Genomic DNA, 17,275 nt, shown 5'->3' with positions numbered 1-17,275 from the left:
TGAATATTTGATTGGCCCAAACAAAAAGTTGAATATTTTCAAGCTGAATAATGTTTTTTTGTCAGATAATGACATCCTAATGTGTAATTTTGATTTACATTGTTCGCGATAAGAAATATTCAAATTCCAGAAGGTACGCATCAATGCTCCTAAATGGACAATAAACAAAGGTAAATTTGCCGTGTGAATTTTGCTCTGTCACTTAAAAGCCAGCCACAAAAGAATGAGTATTACCTAATAGATCCATCAGATCAAACAACATTAATCTCGGGCATGATAGGTTCGAAAGAGTAGTTGATTAGGTTAGGTGATCTTTAGACTTGAGAAGGACCACATGGAGAAATTTTTTGCCGAGAATACGACGTGGTACAAAAAGTATTATACAAAAAGTGATTGGATACTTAAAAATATATATTTCAACAAATTATATTATCATATTTAATGTTTTGAGCAGTGTTTCTGACCCCTGAGGACCAAATGATAGATGTGCAAGTATGCAGATATGCAGTCTCATGGAACACGTGAATGCTTACCGAAACCACGTAAGCAAAGTTCCAAGCTTTCAACAACGTTTAAAGTAAACCAATTAACGTCAAGCTCAGATAGGGTAGGACTAGGGACAGGACTAGTCCTAGACCTACCTGTTTGTCTACGTCTCTGCTCGTAATTTCATCATCATCCTATCCAAAGAATTTGTATTCACTAAATCTATTTTAAGTGATATCACTCTTCTAAATGTTGAAAGGGAATTCAAGTTTGAATTGACGATTGAATAAAAATAAAAAATAAAAAATAAACTTTGTATTCAACTACATAACTAGTCACAAACAACATCAACCAAGTTTGGGGTTCAAAACTTTACAAACAACATTAAGCAAGTTTCGCGTCGAGGTTTTTTGTCGAGTCAATAATTTTCCACTTCTATATGTACAAAGCCAAAGAGCAATTGATGAAGAAGGTGTTGGCGTTGGTGTTGGTAGGAAAGGATGCCTGAAAAGTGTGTTAGGGATTATCATAATGGTGCACATAAAAATCATGCAAAATTTTACAAAGGAAAAGAGACCAAGTCATGTCATTGAGACGGATAGTGTGACATACAATGTGGTTTTTAATTCCTCCAATGGTGTAAACTTTATTTCTCATCATAAGCTCTTTATAATCAATATTTAAGTCACACTCCAACGCAATCTACAAAAGACAAGAAAATAGGAACTTAGAGTGAAACCATCAAAACAGAAAGGAGGTTCAAGTATTTAAAAACATTCAACTTTCTCAGATGAGGGGAATCGAGAGAGATAGTATTTTCTTTCTTTTAGAAGATTTTCGAGTTGGATAACTTGAACACTCAGAGAGTAACGCTTTGACCAAATGATGAGATGCTACAAACCTTGATCTTTAACAGAATTATATGAAATGCCAACAGGTGAGCTCCAACATCGCCTACTATTTTCATCTGAAACATGTTCTTCCTTGAATCATCTTGCAAAGAAGCCTCCGCAACAATCTGGCTGATATTTACACATGGAAACAGAACCCTAGTTTCGAAACTCACATTGCTGCTGTGAGCAGGCTGAAGGAAACCAGGAATCCGAATGGTTCCAATAGGCAGTCCATCATGAAGACTCAGAGTTTCAAGACCCGAAGGGCTATACCAGATTCCAACCTTGCTAGGATTTGTAGCATTCAGGGATAATGTGATTACAGATGAAAGAAATAGGGTTGAACCCGAATAGGCGTTGAGCTTATACGAATCCAAGCTTACATTTTGAAGGGAAAAAACTGGCTTCTGGGGCTTTAAGTAAAAGATTACAACCAATACAATCACACCAAGAAAAACAACTGCTAAGAGAAAAAAGACGAGGAGAAAGAAGCATGATCTTTTGAAAGAATATGCACGGCAGAGTTTTCGGAGACACAAATAGTCCGAATTTTGTGATGAAACATCCATGGAAGAACATCATGTTAGCTTAGGCTAATTGACTGTACTGTTATGTGTTTGTTTTATGATTGTTAAATGGAACTACTTGTACATGAAGAAGGAATTTGATGTCTTTCTTTCAACTGTGGCATTGTGTTATTCCTTTCTAGATTGATACCACAACCTTTTAGTAGAGCATGTAAAGCAAGGAATGATTTTCTTTTCTCAACTTGCTTATGCTGCCCAATTAAAAGAGTTAAGATTTTGTCAAATCCCAATTTGCCTCCCTCCTTTAGTCAATACCATGGCTCCAAGCATTTTCCTCTCTACCACAGCGTAAAGGAAAGATCATCGATTTCTTACAAGAAAGAAATGCTTTCACAAGTTATTACAAGGTTCTGCACGCTTCTTGTGCCAGTAATAGCTTCTCTAATCTAAACTACCTATTAATAAAACCCTCATTGTCAACCAAAATAGGGTAAAAATACTATTTAATCTTCTATCACACAAAAAAAAAAACAAAAAAAACAAAATGATGGGCAATAATGTGAATTTACAAATCTACTGTAAACATTCCTAGTTTAAGTGTGATTATGTAAATCCTAAATTAGATTTGATTCTAGTTATCCTTTCCTATTGTATCTTGTATTCCTTGGGGATGAAGGAGTATCTTCTCCCCTTTTACTACAGTAAATAAAGGCACAATGTAGGAGGGATAACAACACACATTCCTCTACAATTCTACAAATACATCTCTCTCTCTCTCTCTTTCCCTACTGCCAACCCTATTTAACCTTGTTAGATAAAATAGACCACAACATGTTATCAGCACGTTCCTACCACTGCGCTTAGGAATTTGAGGTTAGAGAATTTTCCTGCATCAAACCAGTTCATCCATATCATCACGCAATCAGGTTATTTCAAAACAAAGGTTTTTATCTTGGTATTTTTGCAGCCCTAATAGCATGAACATTCACCATGATGCATGACCCAACTTTACATTTTACGAATTTTAGATTCTACATAAATTGTGTATGCATCATAATCATAATTGTTGGATTATGTGAATTTGATATTTGCCATGAATTGCATCAAATTGAATTAAATTAACATATTATTATCTTGACTATGCATATAATTGAATATGATTTGAATTGAATTATATATGAATTGAATTGAATGAAAACAAAAAGCAATCGGAAACCACAGCCTAGGTTCTTCGAACCCATGACCTCGAGAACTCGCCCAAGCCTGCAGTTTGTGGCTAAACCGTGCTGAAGCTGAGAGCTCCAGGTGCAAACCCTGAAAACCCAACACCATTGACGGTATCCTTGTCTATATAGACCAGGGGATGGCCTGAAGCCACCACCCTGAACATTTTGTTCATGTCGACGACGACCAGAAGTCGTCCCATACCGAAATTGAACCGAGATTCATTGGAATTTTTCTATAATCCTGGTTCAAATTTCTAGGGTTTTACCATGAATGTTGAGATTTTTTTTTTTCAAATCTTTGTTCACCTTTGACGTCTCCCACGACCTATAGACTCGCCCTGAGCACCGTTGTCCCAATGCACGGCCGCTTGAAGCGGTAGTGCCGGCCTTCTTTCCCGACGAATGCACTAGGGTGTCTTTGGACCCAACCCGAGCCCTATTGGGCTTTATCTCTCAGCCTGCTCCCTAATTTTTTGGGCTCCATCTTTTGGCCTGTATTTTTTGGCTCACTTGTAGTAATCCAAAAACCCTTTAGGTTCCCTATTTTGGCTTAATGATTGTTTTCCCCCAGACTGTGAGAGAAAAAAAAAACGAAATTTTTTTTGGGCCCCCTGTACATTTTTTTAAGGGTCAGCTTTTAAGTGGCCTGTGTTTTTTTTTAGGGCGTGCCTTATGCACCACCCCCCCCCCCCCCGGGGAGGGTTTTCTCCTCTTCCCATGGGCCTGCAGCCCCACCTAGCCCAATTTTTGGGCCTAGGAAGCACAGACCAATTTATTTTTAAGCTACCCGTGGGCTTAGTTTTTCTCTTGTAAACCTAAAAGTTCCTTTTTTTTTTTTTGCGCATATTCTTGTTGCATATTTTTGTATATATTTGTGTTCACCTGCAGGAATATATGAACCTGAAGTTCATAATTATTTCGAAACCTGAAGTTTCTTACAAACATGTCTTGTTTGAAAACCTGAAGTTTTCATTTAAAAACATCACCCCTGAAAACCCCAAGTTTTTCATGCAAAATAAAACCAATACATGTCTATTGTAACCTGTATGTTCTATTCCTATATGAATTGATTGATTTTTCTCCATTACACTAACCACATCTTGTCCATCTATTTTGTGATAGGAACATGTCGACTTTGAACAAACTCGACTTCACCACTTTGGAGGTTTCTGGAAAGAACTACCTCAAGTGGGTCCAAGACATATCCCTGTTGGCAAAGCTGAAAAAGCCATTGCTATGATCTTCATCCGAAGACATATCCATGATGCATTGCAAACTGAATATCTTGTTAAGGAGGATCCACGTGCACTATGGGTCGCTTTGGCTAATCGTTTTGATCACCAAAATAACATATTCTTGCCTGAAGCAAGACATGACTGGAAGCACTTGCGCTTCCAAGACCTTAAGTCAGTGAATGAATATAACTCTGAAGTTTGTCGAATCCGATCACTTCTCAAGTTTTGCAACGAAACTTTGACCGAAAAGGATCTCTTGGAGAAGACCTATTCAACCTTTTCTGCCTCTAATATTGTCATGCAGCAACAATATAGAGCTCAGAAGTTCACTAAGTTGTCGAATTTAATCTCTATTTTACTTCTCGCTGAAATGCAAAACCAGCTGTTGATGAAGAATCATCAAGTTCAACCTTCTGGGGCGACTGATGTGCATGAAGCACACTATAGCACTAACCAACACCCAACATGCCAAAAGAGGCATGGAAGAGGCGGCCAGAAGTCATTTCACCAAGGTTAACAAAGTCAAGGCCCATCTAAGGAAGGAAACAAAGCCCTGAAGCTCCCAAACCTCGCTCCCAAGGCCACGAACTTCAAGAATAAAGGCAAAGCACCTAAAACCATGGACGAGGATATGTGCTATCTATGTGGTTCAAAGGACCATTGTCCATTGTTTGCCAAGCTTCCAAGAAGGTTGTAGATGAATATCATTATCGTCATAAGAAGTTTGAATCAAACTTCGTGCAAGTGGAAGAACTGGAGACTAAAAAGATGGAGGTTTCTGACTTTCAAGAGGATACCACCCCTATGGAAGATTAGAATGTTAGACATAGACTTTTTTTTTTCTTAGTTGAAATAAGACAATGGGGCCAAATTCCACCTAGTGGTCGAACCCCTCCTTTGTTTTTGGTTGTTTTTTGAACAATTTTCCTTTATATTTGGATTATTTGTTGGTGATTTTTTTTTTTTTGGATATTAAGTTTTAATTAATTACCATCCTTGAATAAATGAAATTATTTTGAATTGATATTTTTTTTTATGAACTTTTGTGCATGTGACCGATTCAAATTAATTTTTCATTCTAGGTATGACTAGTGGGAAAGTTAGTTGTCTGGCAAATAGTGCAACCACGCATACAGTTTTGCATGAACGTATCTATTTTACTAACTTCATACCTAAGAATGCACCTCTGACAACCCTCTCAGGCTCATCCAACCTGATAGAGCGATACGGTAAGGCACGTATAATGTTGTCCAATGGTACAATCTTGACCATTGATGAGGCACTCTATTCTCCATGTTCCGGAAGAACGTTGTTGAGTTTCAAGAATATTAGAGATACCAATTACCACTGCTGAAACCCACATAGAAAGCGGAGTTGAATTTCTATGCATAACTTCCTACGAATATGCCTAGAAGCGTATTCTAAAGAAGACGGAGCGTATCCCAAGTGGTTTATATAGTACGACCATACGCCCATAGAATGCCACTATGTGGCCAGCCCTAATACTGGGACCACGCACAAACTTACACTTTAGCATGATTGTTTAGGACATCCTAGATGAATAGTGATGCGCTATATCCTCAAATCATCACACGGGCATCCACTAACCAGCAACTTAGGTTTAATCCAAGGAATCGTATGTCAAACATGTTCAATGGGAAAGCTTATTACTAAGCCTTCTTATGACAAGATTCATTCGAATCCTCCTATTGTTTTACAACGGATTTCGAGGGACATTTGTGAACCGATTTGCCCTCCTGCGAACCATTTTTGGTTGACTTTTCCACATGTTGGTCACACATGTGCTTGTTGTCCACAAGGAACGCTGCATTCTCCAAAGTGTTGGCACAGGTTATCAAGCTGAGGGCTCACCATCCTGATTATTCAATCAAATGTATTCAATTGGATAATGCTGGAGAGTTTATATCTAAAACTTTTGATGACTATTGTATGTCGATTGAGGTTGAAGTTGCATATCTTGTAGCCTATGTTCACACTTAGAACGGCCTGGCATAGGCTTTCATTAAACGCTTACAAATGATTGCTCAATTGTTGGTCATACGTACCAAGCTCCAGATCGCTGCTTAGGGCCATGCAATATTGCACGTAGCAAAGTTGGTCTGCCTGAGGCCTGTTGCAATGCAACCATTTAGTGCCCTTTAGTTGGTTACCGGATACAAACCCAACATATCGCATCTGCATGTTTTTAGTTGTACAGTATATCTGCCGATCTCGCAGCCTTTACGTACAAAAATGGGGCATCAGCGAAAGATGATAATCTATGTCGGATATGATTCTCCTTCGATTATTCGTTACTTAGAACCTTTGACAGGAGATCTGTTTATTGCTCATTTCGCGGATTGTCACTTCTATGAGATAGTCTTCCCGTCGTTAAGGGGAGATAAGAGCGTCAACGTTCCTGAAGAACAACGCAAATTATAGTGGAAGACTCCCATTTTGTCTCATTTAGATCCCCACACCGCTCAATCTTAAACTAAAGTGCAACGCATATTAAATCTCCAGAGCATAGCTCAGAGCATGCCAGATGCTTTCGCCGATCTAGCACACGTGACAAGATCACATATTCCAGCTACGAATACGCCTGCAAAGATGGATGTACCAAATGTACGACGGACTTCCCTTCTAGAGGCCTGGGATGCCAATTCTGGTGATCCACATACATTAGCGGCTAGCCAATCATCTGCCCCTACACAAAAGCATGGCAGTCTTCTTAGTTCAAAGCATTCACACCCCCGAAAGAGGAAATTCACAGCACAAGGTCCTGAAGAGCCTACCATGAATCTGACTATCGTTTACTCATTCTATCCAACTCATGATGAAATTCTAGATTATGAAAGCGTCCTTAAAGAGATGAATCCTTCTCCTGAGAATCGTGAGATTTCGGTCTATTATGCTAGCTTAGATGATGTGTGGCGTAGAAATAAGATGATTGTCGATGATGCATTAGCATACGCTAGTAGCTACTGAGATCATGTTGAGTGATGACATTGAATCGTGTTCCATTGATGAATGTCGATGTAGAACTAATTGGTCAAACTGGAAAAAAGCAATCCAAGTCGAACTCGATTCGCTTGCGAAACGTAAGGTGTTTGGACCTTTAGCTTCTACTCCTCAACATGTGAAGCTCGTTGGCTACAAGTGGGTTTTCGTTCGGAAGCATAATGAGAAGAACGAAATTGTACGTTACAAAGCTCGTCTTGTTGCATAAGGCTTCTCATAACGCCCTGGGATTGACTATGATGAAACTTACTCACCCGTATGGATGTGATTACTTTTTGCTACCTTATCGTTGACTTTCCCATGAATGTTTTCTTTTTTACTGACCGTGTCTCAATGGTCATGAACTCCGAAGTTTTAGCACTAGGTCCCACTAGGCGTGCCAAAATGTTAACCCTAAAAATTACAAAGCCTACGTGGGGTGCAGGCTGAGTAACTAATGAGCTAACTACGTCCTTCGGTTGATACGGGGCGTGCCAACTCGTCGGCCGAGCTTTCCAAGGAGTACAATTTGTTGATGATGCGTTAAGCGCGTTGCTGACTTCTTGATCTTGCGATGGCGGCCGAGGAATGAACAAGTCTCAGCCTTCGGGTTCTCGAGCCTAAAGACAAGGCTGCTAGTTTTGCAAAGTTCACAAATTTTCGACGCCGAATTCAGTCACAGTGATTATATTCGTAAGAGTATAAGCACGTCGAATCGACACCAGACTATATGGACACAAGTACTCAAAGAAGATGTATGTCTTAATGGTAAATGTGGTTCGACCATCAGAATGCCTAACTTTGAAACTCACTTGTGAGTATCCAATCATAAAACCACTCGGCGTTCAATGTGCAAAATGTCGTAACTCGTAACACCTTACTTCGCCAAGAAGGCTAATAAGATGACCTATGCCAATAAGGATTCGAAAACCCTTCTTGACTGAGACTTGGATAGGTAATCAGTCGGCCTCGGCGCAGTGCTGTTTATCCAAACTAAAGGTGCTCCTTGATCGGCTAATTCTACGACAACAGTGTTGTTTATCCAAATTGAAAATGTTCGTCAATTGCCTTCACAGTGCTGTTTATCCAAACTGAAGATGTGTCAGCAGAAAAAGAAAATAAAAATCTCAAGATGTTTAAGAGGTTTGCGCAGGGCAGTTGTGTGTTGAATTGGATGTCGTCTGAATGATGCGCTCTGCTCTCTGTTTATAGCAACAAATCTTCTTTGAGATCAAGTTGAACCCACATTCGGATTAGGACTTCTTATTTTGTTCCAACTTTATCTCGACCAATCCTACTTCTATTAGGACTTTGAGCTCACCCCCCTTTTCAGGCTGTATTCATTGCCAGTCGAGAATCCATATTGCACTAGGCCCCCTTATTGTATTGGGACTTCTTCGACCCATCTACTCATCTAAACTACTCCTTCTTGCAATAGGACTCAACCACACCAGGCAACCCATAATATATTTGGAAAAGCTTTGGGCCAAACCTACGCTTGGCCCAAAAATATTATTTTGGGCCCAAACAGATTCATATGTTGATTTGTATATTCTACGTCATTCATGATTCGTACTTTGTGGTATTGATAGGTTTTTCTCCACTCATAAGTTGAGGCATGAAGTCTCCATAAACATTCAAAGTTCGTAATATAACAAGTTGGGCGCATCCCCCATATAAATTGATACAACGAATCCTTCATTCAAACATCCCAGAAACGAGAGAGAGAGAGAGAGAGAGAGAGAGAATGGATGCATTACCAACACCAGCCGACTTCAAACTCGACGGCATTTTGCTGGAATTTGTCGTCGGGGTTGAGGTTCATATGCACAGAAGTTGCAAAGGGTGATACCCTTGAGTTTCAACGCAAAATTAGCATCACAGAGTGCAACATAGTGAGATTAAAACCCAGAAATTCAAAAGTAAGTAGAGACCTCACCTGGGTTTGAGTTTAAGACCTTCAAGCTCTCGGGCATTAATGGTGCCGAGGTCCACACCACACTGATCCCACATGTAAGACCACCATTGTGATCTTTGCATCCCACAGACCTCGAATATAAGTTTGGGGTTGATTTGTGAAGGTAAGTGGGAGAGTGAGAGCTTTCTTCTCTCGGTGCTAGAGAGATTGAGTTCAAGAGAGGAGAGAAGAATGTAGTACCGTTAAGCTTCATAAACAGTGCATTAAGTTTCATAAATAATGTCGTAAGTTTCACAAACAATGTAGAAGTTTCATAAACAGTATGAGGATGCGTGGGTCCGCCTGTCAGATTTTTAATTTTTTTTTTAAATTTTTTTTTGAATATTAAAATTATGTCATTAAAATTTAAGTTCTTTTGTCCTTTTTATTAAAATTTAAGGGTTTTTCGTTAAAATTTAAGTCTTTTTTATTAAATAAAGTTATAGCATGGTTTTTTTATTAAAATAAACTTAGTCCAAGCCCTTTTCATGAAAGGTCTCTATATATGCCTTTCTCCACAGTCACCATAAGCTTGACCCGCACTTCATGCGTAAGTGGATTTTTCAGTCCACCACAATATGCGAGGAAATCTTCGGTATCACCGGAGATTGTCGCTAAGTGTCTCACTAGTGACTTTATTTATCAGTATATGAAGAGTAACCTAATCACGTGATGAGTAAGACCTTCACATAAAAATGTAAAGAGTAAAATCTTTCACAGCTGGGACATTGGGATAATTTGGTGACCTCGTTTAGTTTATCATCAAAGCTTCACAAGGCAAACGAGGTAGGTGTGTGTTAGGTTCAAACTTCCCTTGTATTCTAACAATTAGAAAAAACTAAGCCATCACTAACTACAATCCCATTAATTCAAACCCACATTTTTATGGTCAAAACTCAAATCATAAGCAGCCCCATTAACCCTAGACTAATTTTCCACCCCACCTTGGTCACTCCACCTATTCCCAATTGGTCCTCGGTCCTATTTGTCATCCTATTCCCAATTGGTCGGTCCTCGGTCCTATTTGTCATCCTATTCCCAATTGGTCCTCGGTCCTATTTGTCATCTTTCTGCACACCTTGGTCCCTCCACCTATTCCCAATTGGTCCTCGGTCCTATTTGTCAGCTTTCTGTACATAAACATGTGAGTGAAAAAAAGGATGGCTTAAGTCACCCTTGTGAGCACTGAAGGAAGGTGCTGCAATCTGTTCTGCCATGCATGCATCAAGGACAAAATCTCCCCAGTACCATACTGATTTGTCCATCTTTTCTGCTGATGCATGAGGCAGGCGGAGGGTCCAGCTTCCAAGGCACATTTTGGAGCTGGAAAGCCCTAAAGCACGGAAAAATCTAGCGTGTAACCGTTTCATTATCTTCTGTTTACCTCTCCTCAAATTAGCGGTCACATGACGTGAGAGAAGAAAGAGGTAATGAAACGGTTACAGCTAAGAAAAACAAGAGGTAATGAAACGGTTACTCCAGTGATGAGCGAAATAGAGAGAAGCAGTGAAACGGTTACACCCGACTACACAAGAACTACGTGCCAATGGCACCGACACATGTCGGTATTCCGCAATTTAAGCATCATGACAGAGAGAAACAAATGGCAGACATGCAGAGCATAGCGACAACACCCTTCACATGGCCAATGCATGTGTTCAGTTAAAGCATAAAACCCGGACGGTACGACCAATTCCATGCCACTTACAGTAAGCTAATGTCGTGTGCGCCATCTCAATCTGTGAAAAAACACGAAACGAAAATGGTACGGCCTTTTGGTAATTCCGTCATCCTCCAAGGTCAGATTGTCATACAGATTTCTCTCTCTCTACAAACACCAAGTCAAAAGTACATAGAACTGAACCAAACAATGCAAAATCTGATGGCCTCTTGTAAAAAGGAAGACCGAAATAAATTTTAACAAGTACAAAATTATGAGGTTTCAGTGTCATCATAACTCACACAATTTCATCGTTACAAACATGAAAGTTCAGAAACCACAAGTTCTTTGGAGGTGAAAGTAATCCTAATACCTATACGATCTCCATACGCCATTAGCTACGGCTTAAATACTCCCCCGTACAAGCCTTATCCATGTCATCAGCTTGCACAGATGCACTCCAACCCGAAACACATCCTGCAATCACAAGAAGTTAAGAACCCGGCAACTTTCTCTTTATAAAATTTGAGTGAACGATAACATGAAATGAAACAATGAACAACGTCGAACTTGACAGAGGATTGAAAAACTCACTAACATGTAGCTTTATTTACATAAACTGGAAAGCTGGGGTAAGGTTCATCGCTCAGAAAGTTCCTCCAACAATTGCTGGCAGATCGTCAAAGGTCCATAGGTCCACTGGATTACCACCATCCTGAGTTGCGTCTCCGTTAAGGAAGGCGTCCACTGAAGCATCCCAGCTCCCATCAAGATATGGGGTCTGAAAGTACTTCATCTCAAAAGCTGAGAGCTCATCAGACAATGTCTTTCCTGTACTATCCTGAGGAAGCACCAGATCCCGTGAGTTGGGCTTCAGCTTCTTCGTTGGGTTAGCATCCTCCAGAAACAGTGAGTCGTCAGTTTCTTCCATCACAGAAGAAAGAACTGATGAGATTTCTGGAGTCTTTGAGCCTTGTTCTCCCCAGCCGAACTCAGAACAATCAAACGAGTTGCTTCCCTGATCGGAACTCAAATAAAAGGGGGCAGGATCGGATGGAGTAGAGGATTTCAGTGCAACATCTCCATTGGCAGGGAAGGTAGACATATACCCAAAGTTATTCAACGTTGGCTTTTCATCCAGAAAACCCAGAGCACCGTAATAGTCCTGACTTGAGTCGTTCACAAAATTGAAATTCTGGTTCAGACTAGACTCAGTGCCATTCACGTTTGTCTTGGGTATCAGTTTCTGAGAATTTGCCTTCACAGAACGCTTTGCAGAAGCACGAGGGGTTTCTTCAGGGAAGTTAACCTTAGCTTTCTTACCACGAATTCTGCGTGCCTCGGCGTCATATGCCCTCGCAGCTTCTTCTGCAGTGTTGAAAGTTCCAAGCCAAACCCGAACCCCTTTCCTTGGGTCGCGGATCTCTGCAGCCCACTTTCCCCATGGGCGCTGGCGAATTCCCCTGTACTGGTTCTTCCTTTTTCTCTTTGCAGATTTCTCAGCTTGCCCATTGAACTCCACAGATTTCACAGCAGAACCTTCAAGATCAAAAGAGAGAAAAACATTAAACACGAGCAAAATGATCCATCAAGAAAACGTCACAAATCTGTTCAGACGTAAATCGGATTAAAAAACAGATGATCAGTAGTCTGTTAAAACGGTGAGAAAAACTAAGGGGAAATTAACATAAATATAAAGCCGACTTATACCACAACAGTCTACAAGGAGCTCTAGATTTTCAAGTTTTATAGCATAATATTTTATCAAATAGCAGCAACTCCATCCAACCAAATTCCAAGTTGCATGGATGAAATCATGATGAATCTAGATGTGATCTCATAAATATCAGAAAGACACGGACTGACAAACTTGATCTCCATATCACAAGCATGATCATCACAAGATACAGGAAGCAAATTAAACAACATATTAAGAAACAAGCAGATGTTAATACAAAAGTTATATTCAACAAACTTGATCTCCATATCACAAGCATGATCATCACAAGATACAGGAAGCAAATTAAACAACATATTAAGAAACAAGCAGATGTTAATACAAAAGTTAAATTCAAGAATAAAAATTATCATTATTCATAAAATAAACTTGCTTGGAAATTTCATTTGGCTCTGGATCTGAGCTTGCTACTTGATATTTATACAATTGGAAATAGACCATAAATTACAAACAATCCATTACTAGCATACAGAAAACAACCAAGTTTTATGAAATTTCAACAGATAATTAATTAAGAACAATAAAAAACTAGATTGATGATTTTATAATTAATTAAGAATTTAACTGATGCAACTCGTACAGTATTACCAAGAAGATCTTTCTACCCACCTAAACAAATTCCTCAGATTCAAAACTCAAGAACTAAAACAAGTTATTTCTAAAGTGATCATCCCAACAATCTACACAATATCACACACACACACATATAATTAACAAGCAAGATTAAAACTTATAATAAGAGCTCACCCAGAAGATCTATTCAATTAAAGGCCACAAATTTCCAAGTAAATTAAATAAAGCAACAATTAGAATTTACAAATTACCATTATAACATAAATCAACTCTTTAAATAAAATTAAAAAAACAATAAAATGTAAAATCTTTTGTAAAAGGGATGAAAGAGGAGATTTTTACCACGGGCAGAAGAGGGCTTTCCGGCAGAGAAAGCAGAGGGCTTGGAATCAACCATTTCATCGTCCTCGTCCACATCGGACTCGTCCTTGAATTCCTGGAAATCAGCCTCGAAATCGTAGTCCAAGTCAACGATTACGGACCTCAAAGGCTTCGAGAACCGCTTTCCCGAACTGGGTTTTTTGAGATCGGGCCAGAGGTAGTCGGCGGTGAGCCGCCGGGACCGCGCCGCCGGCGCTATGAAATCAGAAATAATAGCACCTCCACACATTTTTCTCTTTCACGGCGCACTTGCAGCTGAAAAGGGTGTCGGAAAAATTAAAAATGTTGGGATTTTCAGGTGAAAAACTTGAATCCAACTGACTGGTTTTTGTGTTTTGGAAGTAAAGCAAGCGATCAGATAGAGGGAGAGAAAAGCTTTCGTTATTTTTCTGCTGAACAAAATGAGGGTTTATGGTTTTATATTTTTTCTTGAAGGGAAATGGCTGACGACGGATGGGGAGTTTACCATTTTGTCCTTGGTTAATGTAGAGATTTGCAGATGCCGCTGCTTTTGTTGCCTAGAATGCCCTTCAGTGGTGGTTGAATTTTACTGCTTGCTTTTGCCGACCAAGAAAAATAATAAGAAAACAAAAGAGGCAGATGAATTATTTAGAATCATGAGGGATCAATTGGAGGTTTGGTGAAATAAAGTTCCTCCAAGAGACTATTTGCATGTCTTTGGCATTTGGCAATGAATGGAACATATAAAAGTGTATAACCTTTTACATTCCAATTTTATACAAAATTTAATGTTCTATTTCCACCCACATCCTCGTTTAAATTAAGAGTAGGGCGGAAATTTTTCCCGAAATTCCAAACTAAAATCCATACCAAAAAAATTTCAAACCAATAATATCGAAAATTTTGAGATCTATACCAAACCAATCCAGAACCTTTTAATACGGAAGTCGGGATTACATATTTAATGATTCAGGAATGCCGAACCGAACAAAAAAAAAAATATATATATATATATATATATTATTTATTTATTTTGGTTGCATGCATGTTGAATATTGAATTTAAGTAGTTTGATAGTAGACTACATTAGAAATAGAAATATGAAATTAAATAGTTTGGAACTTTGGAACACCAATTTAACTTGGTATGAAGGAATTAGTATTTCAATTGGTCTGAAATTTCAAATTGGTATGAAGTAAAAAACCTAAATTTCAAGAGATATGAAATTGGAAAACAAAATTTTAGGCGAAAAGCCTAAATTTTGGTCCATAGCCCAAAAATCTCAAATTTCAACCCAAAAGCCCAAAATCAAAAATCCAATCCCGATCCATCCCGAAATACCGAAAACATTTTAGGAATCCCAAAAATTGAAAATACCGAAATTTCGGTTAGGGATTGGTCTTCAAATTCTCGTCCCAAAAATTTTCAGTTTGGGATTTGGGATCCCATACCGAACCACCCCTAATTAAGAGTGTATGTCACATCCCCGTCCAGGGCAGATCACTTCCCAAGCCCGACTCCACTACTGTAGCACGATATTGTCCACTTTGGGCTTACCATTCCCTCACGGTTTTGTTTTTGGGAACTCACGAGCAACTTCCCAGTGGGTCACCCATCATGGGATTGCTCTAGCCCCCTTCTCACTTAACTTCGGAGTTCCTATGAAACCCGAAGCTAGTGAGCTCCCAAAAGGCCTCGTGCTAGGTAGGGATGGGAATATACATATAAGAATCACTTTCCTGGGCGATGTGGGATCTCACAATCCACCCTCCTTAGGAGCCCGACGTCCTCGTCGGCACACACACGACGAGGGTTAGGCTCTGATACCAAATTGTCACATCCTGGCCCAGGGCGAATCACTTCCTGGGCCTAACTCCACTACCGTAGCACGATATTGTCCGCTTTGGGCTTACCATTCCCTCACGGTTTTGTTTTTGGGAACTGACAAGCAACTTCCCAGTGGGTCACCCATCATAGGATTGCTCTAGCCCCCTTCTCGCTTAACTTCAGAGTTCATACGAAACCCGAAGCCAGTGAGCTCTCAAAATGCCTCGTGCTATGTAGGAATATACATATAAGGATCACTCCCCTGGGCGATGTGGGATCTCACAGTGTAACTTTGTTACCTCTTGACCAAAAAAAAGAAAAAAAAAAAGCTTTGTTCATTTCTAAAATGGAGTGGTGCAACCACCTAGTACTACAATCTAGTGGTATTCCTATTCACTTATAAGTGAGATGTTTTAAGTTCGATTTTCGCCTCAGGCGAGTCGAGTTTGAACCACACCATTGCTAGCCAATTGTGAGGCTAAATCCATCCCTCCCACTTAATGTACATAATATCGTTTGTTAAAAAAAAAATATTAAAGTGACGCTCACCTCCCATTGATTGTCATTAGGTTAATTTGATTAATTGATTTAAATGACGTATTTAAAAATTTAAATTAATTTAACAACAATCAATGAGGGTGAACGAAAATGCACTCTAAAATTAAAATTAAAGGTTACTTGAAGAACTTTTATTGGGTTTGAGAGTAATGAAATCTAAAGAGAGTTCACATATAAAGCACAAAACTTTATATGTGTCCCTAGTGTATTATGGTGGATAGATAGAGAAATAAAAAATTTGTGTATGCCATTATATCGTGTCGAGCAAGTATAAAGACATATACAGGAGTCTACTTTTAATAGTGTGTGAAATATCTACAAAAGTATATATTTTCGTTAAAATATTTAAAAAATCAAGAATCGATATAGAAAAAGAGGGTGAAATTCCAACTTCGCATATGTCAGCAAGATATAGAAAAATCAATGAATATCGATGATATCTACTGATTCATTACAGAAATTTTGTTAAAATTCATTACAGATTTCGAACTTTTGATTTTTTTTTGACATTGATTGTGCCATGATTGTCCATTACTTGTGCGTAGAAGTTCCGATGTGCCTCGAGGGTAATATTGTCCTTTTATCACCCAAAAGAAAATGTGTCGCCTCCATAATTTCTTGATTATTTCTTACTCACTTGCTAGGCTACTCACAGGAAAGGGCAGCAGGTGTAGAAATCTCCAACTTTGATGCAGATTCTCACTTAGACTTAGAATTAGATTCTTCTAGGAAAGGGGAATAAATCGCCTCCAAAGCCTATTTAAGCCTCCCTTAAGTAGGGGATTAAATCAACTTCAGAAGGCAATTATTTATCCCTACAAGAAAAAGAATCATCTTTCGTTGATTTATTTGTCTTCTCCGCACCGCACCAATGTAAGAAAAACTTAATTCTCCTTGTCTTCTTCTTGGGTGGTGCTGCCACAGGGCAACCGTCGGGGTGGTGCAACATGTCTACTAGCAGGAGCCAGGAGTCGGCTTGGCATGGGCCAAAGAGATGGCATGGCATGGGCCACGGTTTGGGCTGCCTCGTCGGGGCTGTTTGCCAAAAATGAGGAAACTGCTTGAGTTTAATTTCTTAGCTGTTGTAGATAAAGTAGTCAAAGATGGAGCTACCCATATCGGAGCTGCTGAAGATGAAGTGTCAGATGAGCAAATTGTTGAGTGCAAAGTTGTTGTTTCTTCCTGACCATTCGCTGCCTAGTTGGTCTTCAAGCATTTGATCTTTTGAGCTATGTGGCCTTCTCGCACTAGAA

General features: G+C 39.3%; 2 protein-coding genes across 4 annotated transcripts; both read right to left on the bottom strand.

Annotated features, from left to right (window-relative positions):
- Positions 1-803: 803 nt before the first annotated feature.
- On the bottom strand, positions 804-2,428 carry LOC125468346. Of its 2 annotated transcripts, XM_048564001.1 has the most exons (3): positions 1,388-2,428; positions 1,099-1,188; positions 804-990 (listed from the first exon to the last, which is right to left on the bottom strand). In XM_048564001.1, the coding sequence occupies exons 1-3, from the start codon at positions 1,946-1,948 to the stop codon at positions 922-924; spliced, it is 720 nt and encodes a 239-aa protein (XP_048419958.1). In that variant the 5' UTR covers positions 1,949-2,428; the 3' UTR covers positions 804-921. The 2 variants fall into 2 exon arrangements, with proteins under 2 accessions (XP_048419958.1, XP_048419957.1); XM_048564000.1 differs by lacking the exon at positions 804-990 and having other exon boundaries at positions 998-1,188.
- Positions 2,429-11,195: 8,767 nt separating this feature from the next.
- Positions 11,196-14,046, bottom strand: LOC103948581 (ethylene-responsive transcription factor RAP2-12). 2 transcript variants are annotated; one of them, XR_667423.3, is made up of 3 exons: positions 13,638-14,046; positions 11,579-12,523; positions 11,196-11,461 (listed from the first exon to the last, which is right to left on the bottom strand). XR_667423.3 is itself a non-coding variant. In XM_009359626.3 (3 exons), the coding sequence occupies exons 1-2, from the start codon at positions 13,903-13,905 to the stop codon at positions 11,631-11,633; spliced, it is 1,161 nt and encodes a 386-aa protein (XP_009357901.2). In that variant the 5' UTR covers positions 13,906-14,045; the 3' UTR covers positions 11,196-11,461; positions 11,583-11,630. The 2 variants fall into 2 exon arrangements, 1 of the variants encoding a protein (XP_009357901.2); XM_009359626.3 differs by having other exon boundaries at positions 11,583-12,523; positions 13,638-14,045.
- Positions 14,047-17,275: the final 3,229 nt, after the last annotated feature.

The sequence above is a fragment of a genome, unplaced genomic scaffold, assembly GCF_019419815.1.
Source record: "Pyrus x bretschneideri cultivar Hongxiangsu unplaced genomic scaffold, Pyrus_bretschneideri_v1 Contig37, whole genome shotgun sequence".
NCBI lineage: Eukaryota > Viridiplantae > Streptophyta > Magnoliopsida > Rosales > Rosaceae > Pyrus > Pyrus x bretschneideri.
This window is presented reverse-complemented; position numbering and strand designations above follow the sequence as displayed.

Coding starts and splice junctions, on each gene's coding strand:
- LOC125468346 (XM_048564000.1), bottom strand. CDS start 1,948: ATGGATGTTTCATCACAAAATTCGGACTATTTGTGTCTCCGAAAACTC. Junction 1,189..1,387: donor TAATTCTGTTAAAGATCAAG/GTTTGTAGCATC, acceptor TGTCTTTTGTAG/ATTGCGTTGGAGTGTGACTT.
- LOC103948581 (XM_009359626.3), bottom strand. CDS start 13,905: ATGTGTGGAGGTGCTATTATTTCTGATTTCATAGCGCCGGCGGCGCGG. Junction 12,524..13,637: donor AAAGCCCTCTTCTGCCCGTG/GTAAAAATCTCC, acceptor TTGATCTTGAAG/GTTCTGCTGTGAAATCTGTG.